The 8,881-nt window shown below is 37.3% G+C and overlaps 1 protein-coding gene across 1 annotated transcript; it reads left to right on the top strand.

The window, feature by feature from the left end:
* The first annotated feature begins 4,474 nt into the window (after positions 1–4,474).
* Positions 4,475–8,540, top strand: LOC137240348 (uncharacterized). Its single transcript, XM_067766458.1, has 7 exons — positions 4,475–4,683; positions 4,762–5,019; positions 5,298–5,374; positions 7,568–7,672; positions 7,727–7,939; positions 8,047–8,206; positions 8,262–8,540. The coding sequence occupies exons 1-7, from the start codon at positions 4,620–4,622 to the stop codon at positions 8,366–8,368; spliced, it is 984 nt and encodes a 327-aa protein (XP_067622559.1). The 5' UTR covers positions 4,475–4,619; the 3' UTR covers positions 8,369–8,540.
* Positions 8,541–8,881: the final 341 nt, after the last annotated feature.

The following is an 8,881-nucleotide window of genomic DNA, read 5'->3' on the forward strand; positions in this document are numbered from 1 at the left end:
TCTTGGATATCAGCTTTACGGTCGACCTTGCCAAACCATGTACCGCATTAAAGACTATTTGGCGTAATGGTGTTGGGATGTAAGGTCGCAATCTCCCGGTCGAGTTGTCCCAAATTATTTCTAAATTCGTCCCTGGATGTATGTTTTTAACTATTTTCAGCGAAGAATTCCCATTTAGAAGTTCTCTTAACTCCTCGCTTTTTTTTTGTTCTTCTTGAAGTAGACCTCTATTCTTGATAGGATATCGGTAACGAAGTTCTCTGCTACACTGACCTGTCTGATGTCCGATGAGAACTGACTAGTAAAGTTGAGTTGGCGCGTCTGACAAGGTGAGAGCTTTTCCCATTTTTGGTCGAATGCGTGGACTAACGGTTTATGATCAGTAAATATGATAAAGCTAGTCCCTTCTAAAAAATAGCGGAAATGTCGAATTGCCCTGTGTATCGCTATTATCTCGCGATCGTACGCGCTATATCGTTGTTCCTTCGTTGACAATTTCTGCGAAAAGAAACCCAATGGCTGCCATGCACCGTCTACCATTTGTTGCAACACCGCCCCCATAGTGAAATCTGAGGCATCCGTCACTAATGCAACCATGGATCCAGCAACGGGGTAGGCTATGTGTGCTACGTTGGCCAATTGCGTCTTCAACTCTTGAAACGCCGTGATTGTTTCCGACGTCCAATTAAGTTTTGTGCGATCTTTCTTCTTACAAGGACCCATCATCTTTTGTAAAGGTGCTTCGACAGCGGCAGCGTAAAAATTTACCGCCCCCAAAAAACTGCGTAGCTCGTGGACTTCTTGCGGCTGCTTACAATAGAGGATGTCCTTAACCTTTCGTGGCAAGGATGTTATGCCCTTTTGGGCCACAAGATGACCTATAAACTCTACCTCGGCCTGCGCAATTTGACACTTTTCGATATTTATGGCTATACCGAATTCTCTTTAACGTTGAAATAACTGTTCGAGATGCGTTTCGTGTTGTTCAGTAAACGTGGACGCGACTAATACGTAATCTAAATATGGAAAAGCGAAGGGTAAGCTTCTAACGACTTAGTAGATGAACCTTTGCCGCGTTTCTTAGCCCGAACGTCATGTATTTGAATTCAAACAACCCAAATGAGGTTATAATGGCCGTTTTCGGAATGTCTGATGGATTAACTGGAATTGGATGGTAGGCTTTTTTTGCAATCTATTACAGCAAACACTGTTTTTCCGTGTAACTAAGAAGCAAAGCTTTGTATGTCACGAACATGGTAGCTGTCAGCAATGGTATTGGCATCCAAACGCTTATAGTCTCCGCATGGCCTCCAAGAGCCATTTGACTTCTTGGCCATGTGCAAAGGACTTGCCCATTGTCCCTTTGACCTCTGATATATCCCTCTCTCTAAACATACTCAAATACCTTTTTCGCTATCTCCAGCTTTTCGGGTTAAAGGCGTCGTACTTTACGCGTTATGGGTGCGCCTTTTGTCTCTGTATAATGCTGAATTGTTGAAGCTTTGCATGTCGATCTCTTTGAATCGTCTGCCTAAATCGGCGTAAAGCATTACCAGTTTGTGAAAATTATCTGCGCCTCTGATCGTAGCGGTATTTTCCAGCAGTTTTGTGATTTGGAAAACTGTGCGTAGGTTGGTCTTTTGATCTATTAAACTTTTATTTTTTACGTCTACTAAAATGTTAAAATTATGCAAAAAGTCTGCCCCTATGATTGGCCGCGAGACATCGACTACTATGAATACCCATCTGAATTTTTTGGGGAAGCCTAGATCAACTGTGTGAAGCTTTCTTCCATACGTATTTGACTATTGTTTGCTGCCACTCATAGGCGGATCTACCTAATGGCTTTTTGGGTTTCAGCTCAGAGCCCCGTGGATGCAAAGGGCCCCCAGCCACCAATAAAAATCAAAGACGAATGCCCTACAAGACGCACTGATACCCTACAAGAAACGCTGATAGTTTTACTAATACACTCACACTTGTAATTGACAATGCTGATCCTGCGATGACGTAAACATTGATACTCAAATTTATGTATGTTCCTTTGTTCGCTCACGCATGTCCGCATGTTCCCAACGACAGCCTATAATAATGAAAAGGGACTCAAACTGGGAAGGCTTCGGACACCTGGTACAGAACAAAAGAACATACAGCAGATACCATTATGCATGTGAGACAGATACATAATTCTCAACGGAATTTTATGTCTGCGAGAACAGTTTATCCGATTTAATCATGTTGTCACTTCTGACTGTCATATGACAATTAAATGATTATTACGGTTGTTTTGTTATTTTTTAAATTGCGCAATTTTCAACCGACGAATACCAAATAAAAAATAAGTTTAAAAAATGAAAAAGAGAGCATTTCAAAGCTCCATGCTAAAAGAAAAAAGAAAATTCGAAAATAATATTAGAAAATACAAAAAGCTGTCGGAATGTGTGGGGCGCACTCAAAAAATTGATGCGGGAAAAATAATAGTGGTTAGTGGTGATTCGTTTTTAAATGTGTTTCCGCATGAGGAAAGCGCTCTTCTCGCAAACTCCATTGGTGCAGTTGTACCAGAAAGTACTTCCATATTCGGAAAAGCCAGTTCTTGCAATCCATCTGCAAGTGCGCTTTCATCAGAGTTAAGCGTTCCATGTGCAAGGTCTCTGAATTATGATCATATTGCATCCGAAAGTCCGTTTTTAGCTTGTGATACAACTGCAACAGAAAGTGGCTTCTTGATTGAGGCAGGCGTTACTATTACAAGTTCTTTAAATTATGGTGCAATTACATTAGAAAGTGAAGTTAACAATGCCAAAGAAATAAGGGCATGGGCCATTAGGAATAATGAGTCCCAAAATTCTGTTGATGATTTGCTTAAAACTTTGAATAGAATGAAAGTAAAAGGTTTACCATTTTCTGCTAAAACCCTTATGAAAACCAGTAGGGAATCGGTGAATATTCGAACTATTCCTAATGGTGAATACCTATACATCGGTATTCAAAGTTATTTTAATTTTTACCCTTTTACAAATCTTGAAGATGTTGATGAAGTCCTAGTTGATGTAGGTATTGATGGTTTAAGCCTTTTTAAAAGTTCCGACCGAGTTTTATGGCCAATCCTTGGCGCACTTTCTAATTTTCCCGATGTTGATCCGTTTTTAATTGCGTGCTTTTCTGGTTTAAAAAAACCCGAAAGTCTTAATGATTTCATGGAAGATTTCTGTTTGGAAGTTCAGTGGTTAAGAGAAGCGGGAGTTAAAGTTGGTCCTACTGAAACCCTAAAAAAATTCAATGTGCGATTATTTTGCTGTGACTCCCCTGCAAGAGCATTCGTTACGAGTACTTTGTCTCATAGTGGCAAAAGCGGTTGGCCCAAATGTAGCCAAAGAGGCTCGTACATCGATAGGGTGTGTTATTCAAAAGAAGTTGGCCCTCCAAGATCGGATTTGACTTTTGATTTGCGTTGTGATCCTCCCCATCATGTTGGCGAATTCAAAGAAAAGAAGAGTATTTTGGAAGAAACAGGATTTGGCATGGTTTCTCAATTTCCTCTGGATTGTATGCATCTGGTTGACCTGGGTGTTACTAATAGATGGTTGAAACAAGTTTTAAAATATATAGATGTGCAAACTGTGAATGAAAAAATTTACTATGTCGCTCAGTTTGTTCCCTCTGAGTTTGGACGCATATCTAGAAAATTAAGCGAGCGTAAAAATTGGAAATCCACTGAGTTTAGGCAATTTTTGTTGTACACGGGGATTTTCCTGCTAAAAGATTGTGTAGAAAGCCACTTATACTACCATTTCCTATTATTGCATTGTGCTATAAGGCTTTTATCGAGTGAATGGACGTGTAAAACAAACCATGACGTCGCCCAAAACCTTTTAAATGACTTTGTTAGTTACTATGGTGATTTATTCGGAGATGAGTATGTTTGCTTTAACATCCACGGTCTTCTTCATTTGCCAGATTGCGTCAAGCAGTTTGGCCCTCTTGATTCATTCTCAGCATATAGGTTCGAAAACTTTATGCAGTATTTAAAACAACTTGTAAACAAACCTAACTGTATTCTACAACAGATATTCCTCAGACTTGATGAAAGACAAGGATTTAATGTAACTACGGGAAAGTCTTCGAAAATGGGAGCATTTGTTGTAAACCCTCTGAAGAGAAAGGATTCCTTTTGTTTTAGCGGAAAGGTGGGCCCTATTAAAGTTCTTAATATAATTGAATCTTCTAATTCGAAAAAAGTTATTTGCAACGTATTTAAAAGGACTGAAAACTATTTTGAAGAGCCCCTTGAGTCTTCCCATAATCTTGGAATAGTAGTTGCTACAGATTTAATGACAGAAAAGGTCGAATTATCTTATGAGGATATTGATTACAAATACTTTTGTATTCCCCTTGATCAGAAGTTTCTCCTTATCCCACTTTTGCATCACCTATTCCACGATTTTTCTCATAAACCCACACATTCTGCATAAAAAATAAAAATGATAATAAAAAAAAATATGAAAAAAATAAAGAAAAAAAAATAAAAATGAAGAAAAAAATAAAAACCAATATAAACAATAATAATAAATAAAAATACAAAAAAAATTTTAAAAATAATTAAAATATTATTTTACATGAATGCAGAAAATTCTTTTAATTTTGATGATTGGATTGTGGAAGACAGCCAACCTGAAAATGGTAAGTGTAAAATCATGTAAACAAGTTTCTGTAGTTTGAATATAATTGCAGGATTATCTGATCATTTCCTATTTTCAGCACCACCGACCATTAAGAAACGAAGATTTTTTGAAAAGAAATCACCACAGGCAGAGCAACAACAAGCACAACAAGTTATGCATAATTCATACATTCACCATATGCAATTTGATCAACCACAGCAACAGCAATTAATTCAACCACAAACACATCAACCATTTATACCATGCTATCAACCGCAGCTATCCGAGGGCAACCGTACACAACCACAGGCACAGCATTCAACTCCGACACACCAAACACCAGAATTCAATGATGGTAATTTCAAGTTGCTTGCTGGCAGCTCTTAAGATTCAAAAAAATTTTATGCATGTATGCAAACTAGTGGTGGGATTATTTTCGAATAAACGTTATTCAAATAAACTAATAAATTTATTCGTTTCAAATAATTCGAATAATATTTATTCGAACTTTTTATTCGTTTATTCGAATTCCTTTCCTTATTATTCGAATAGTCCCACCCTTAATGCAAACCCTTATTAACTTATTAAGTGCCAAGTAAAAACTGTAATTACGTATACTTGTTTTTATTTCAGAATTTTTACGCACACTAAGGGAAATTGCTCGAAATCAAATTGAACTAAAAAACCAAATGCAGGTGTTACAGACCACAGTAAGTTTAAAGTATTTATAATTTAATAGTATGTTATAAATTTAAAGTATTTTCAATTCGTAAATTAATGTATCGTTTTTTATTGTTTTATGACTGTATTTCTTTTGTGTTTAGAAATTGATCGACCGTTATTTGACTAAGTAAAATCTTAATTGGAATGATATTAGTAGTATAGGTAATAGTCTAGTTGAGGAGTCGACTGCTAATACGCTACCAAAAATATCAACAGAGGTGTCAAAGGACGCGTCTTGACATCAGTATTAATAATCCGAAGGCGGAAAATAAAAATATTAACTCGTTCAAAAGATATTAACGAAAAACCGAAAAAAGACCCACGGGTATCTCCGAAACCGGGGGTGGGATCCATAGTATTTTTGCGCAGAACACCCTTTTCTGAGTTGGCGGCCTTTGGCCGCGCTTATAAAAAATAACCCTGGGCTACGCCATGCCAAGTCCGGGTGTGTGGCATAACCGTCGCTACCGCCACGGTGATGCACAAATTTTTTTGTGGGTACAAACACAACAACAACCACATGCAAATCGCCAACTTCAACTGCAAATATCTCCAGATGTGGATAAAGTTTTTCTTTTCCGCCATCGGATTATTGTTCTCGAGATTAATACGCGTCTTTTGACACCTCTCTCGATATTTTTGGTAGCGTATTAGCAGTCGACCCCTCAACCAGACTATTACCGTAGTATAATTGTTTTATTTTGTTAATCAATATCCAGCTACCAAATAATGAAAGGAAAGCACAACTTGTTCTAAATTTTTGACCGACTCCGTAGTCATTGTGTCCCACCACTATCACACATAATCCAATTGTTTATAGATTTGCTTAACGCCAACTGATGCAAATATCATGCGCGCATGCATATTTGGGATCAACATTTTTCGAATCTTCCAATTTTATGGCGCACATAAAGTCTGAACAGAAGGTCCAGAAATGTGGATTTTGCAACGCTTAAACTCCTGTCCATGAGCGTCAGCACCACCGTGAGAGTGAACATGCCCTCTCCCTTCATGTAAATGTCCATGCCCATGTTGAAAAGCATATATTCCAACCAAATTTACCAATAGTCCAAGCACAGATACAACAAACAAAAGTTGGTGCTCCATTTATCGTTCCACGCCCTCGAATAAAATAAAAACTGAATGAAAATTAAAACGAGGGTATTAACGTAGCGGTGCTAAAGCTTCTGCATGCACATAACCGTATGAAAATTCATCATTAGCCTTCCTTACGCAAAAATGTTTACTCGTTTAAAAGATATTAACGAAAAACCGAAAAAAAACCCGCGGGTCCCTCCGAAACCGGTAGTGAAATCAATAGTACTTTTGGGCAGAACACCTTTCTGCGTTGGCGGCCTTTGGCCGCGCTTATAAAAAATAACCCTGGGTGGGTCCAACACCGGTTTGGAGACCAAAACCATATCCGCACAAAACACTTATGTTCAAAATTTTTTTTGTGGGTAACAACACAACAACAATCACATGAAAATCGCCGACTTCAACTGCAAATATCTCCGGACAGATATACAATTTTTCTTTTCCGCCTTCGCATTATTGTTCTCGAGATTAATACGCGCCTTTTGACACCTCTCTCGATATTTTTTAACGCATATTAGCAGTCGACCCTCAACTAGACTTTTTCCTTGAATTGTGGGTATGTAGCGAATTGAGTGGAAGTCAGTGGATGAAGACAGTCGAATGGGGTGGAATGAAGGAAAATAGGACAACAGAGTTGATAGAGGGTCAATATTAATTTAAAAAGCACTTAACAAATAACTAAAAGCTTTATTATAAATTAAATTTTATTGTTTATATTAATAAATGAGGTACAATAAATGCCATATATTCAAAAATTGGTAAAGTTTATGGCTCTTTAATATATAGCTTGAATTTTCTTCAAGATTTTTGAAGTGTTGAGTACAGTAAAGTTTGAGTGAATGTGCAAATTTTTAGCAATCAGTTCATTTAGGACCTACACTCGATCCACCATTTCAATAAATATTGTTAATATTTATCACGATCCAAGTATAACGATATTTATTGAACGTGTAGGATCTGCCACACCTTGTGGGTGTTTGCATCATGGTTAATTCTATATTACTATTTTTAATTCCATACTTATGTATGTATTTATACTTTTTTAATTTTTTAATAAATTTATGTACATCTCTTCATTAAAGCAAACAAGTATTATGGAAACAGTTGCATCTGTAATAAATGGCGTAAGCGCCATCACAAAAAATCAGATTGTCATTGTGCAAAATTTGGAGGCACACGATCAAAATGTAAGTAATGATGTAATGCAATTATGGAGACATAAAAATTTTTTTTTTTATTAGTCAGCGAATAAGTCGGAAATGTTGGCGCAAAATGCGCTGCTGCGTGAGTGCAAAGTAGTTGCAGAGCATATTCAGAGGTCGGTGTGCCTCATGACGGGAGAAATCCGAGATAGCGCGTTGGACGAGATTGCGAGTCTCCTACCTCTGCAATCCCTTGAAGTGCTCTTAGAGGTGGAGGAAAAATTGAGCAATGCCGATTTCGTGCAATCCATGGTAAGAATTATTTTGGTGTCGAACTCCTATTTTCAAATTGAACTTAAATGATAGTAAACATTTCAAAAATCAATTTTATATATATTTTGTGTTTTATTATTTTACAGATTACATACATCCACAGAATAAAAGGAGCCTCGACAGAGGTGGACTGTGTCTTGAGACACATTTTCGCAGACTCGCTTTTGGACGGGTTCAATTGGGATGGCAGGGGAGGGGTCAAAAGAGCACCGGGTAACCTAACATTGGTTGATCCAGTGTTAAGAGGTGAGTTTACTATAAATAATCAGTAAATTTTTAAACATTTATGTCTACTTTCTAGGCGTTTTTGAAAAAGGTGCCTTGCATTTCGAAAAAGACGTCAGGGCAGCGTTAACGAAGAGCCACCACCGAACAACACAACAAAAATATGTTCAAAAAAAAAAATAAGGTTTATAAAACTATTTATTTAAACAAATAAGAAACACTTATGCCTTTATCACATACAAAATTAAAAACCTAGTGAAATAAAGTAAATAAAAAGCAAAAAGCATTGTTTCATTTTTGGCGGAATATAACAATGGTCATTTGTGATAGTATAACAGTCAAACCTGATATCTACAGTAAACTATCATTTATGACACTTTTTGATAGTTAGTGTGTCAGCACTGATCCAGGAAAATGAATGAGAGTGAGCAGTACGGCTATATACTTAATCAGTGGGCGATGTTGGTGTATAAGAAGGAGACAAAAACTCACACGTACACAGTTGTTTACATCACATTTGCGCAAGTCCCCTTATGTTTGTGATAGAAAGTTTGTATGAGGCGCTGATCGTTAGGTTGACATTGCTGACAATCATATGATAGTCATATGATAGTCAGTGTTCTTGTAGGGTATTTTACTACCCCACTCACATTATTTTACTACTACAAACACTAGACGGCCAGAACCGTTGAAACG

The sequence above is a fragment of the Eurosta solidaginis genome, chromosome 2 (genome assembly GCF_040869045.1).
Source record: "Eurosta solidaginis isolate ZX-2024a chromosome 2, ASM4086904v1, whole genome shotgun sequence".
In the NCBI taxonomy this organism is placed as follows: domain Eukaryota; kingdom Metazoa; phylum Arthropoda; class Insecta; order Diptera; family Tephritidae; genus Eurosta; species Eurosta solidaginis.

Excerpts from the sequence above, each read along its gene's own strand:
- LOC137240348 (XM_067766458.1), top strand. The coding sequence starts at position 4,620 with ATGAATGCAGAAAATTCTTTTAATTTTGATGATTGGATTGTGGAAGAC. Across the intron at positions 7,940-8,046 it reads CCGATTTCGTGCAATCCATG|ATTACATACATCCACAGAAT; the intron begins GTAAGAATTATT and ends ATTATTTTACAG. Across the intron at positions 8,207-8,261 it reads GGTTGATCCAGTGTTAAGAG|GCGTTTTTGAAAAAGGTGCC; the intron begins GTGAGTTTACTA and ends TCTACTTTCTAG.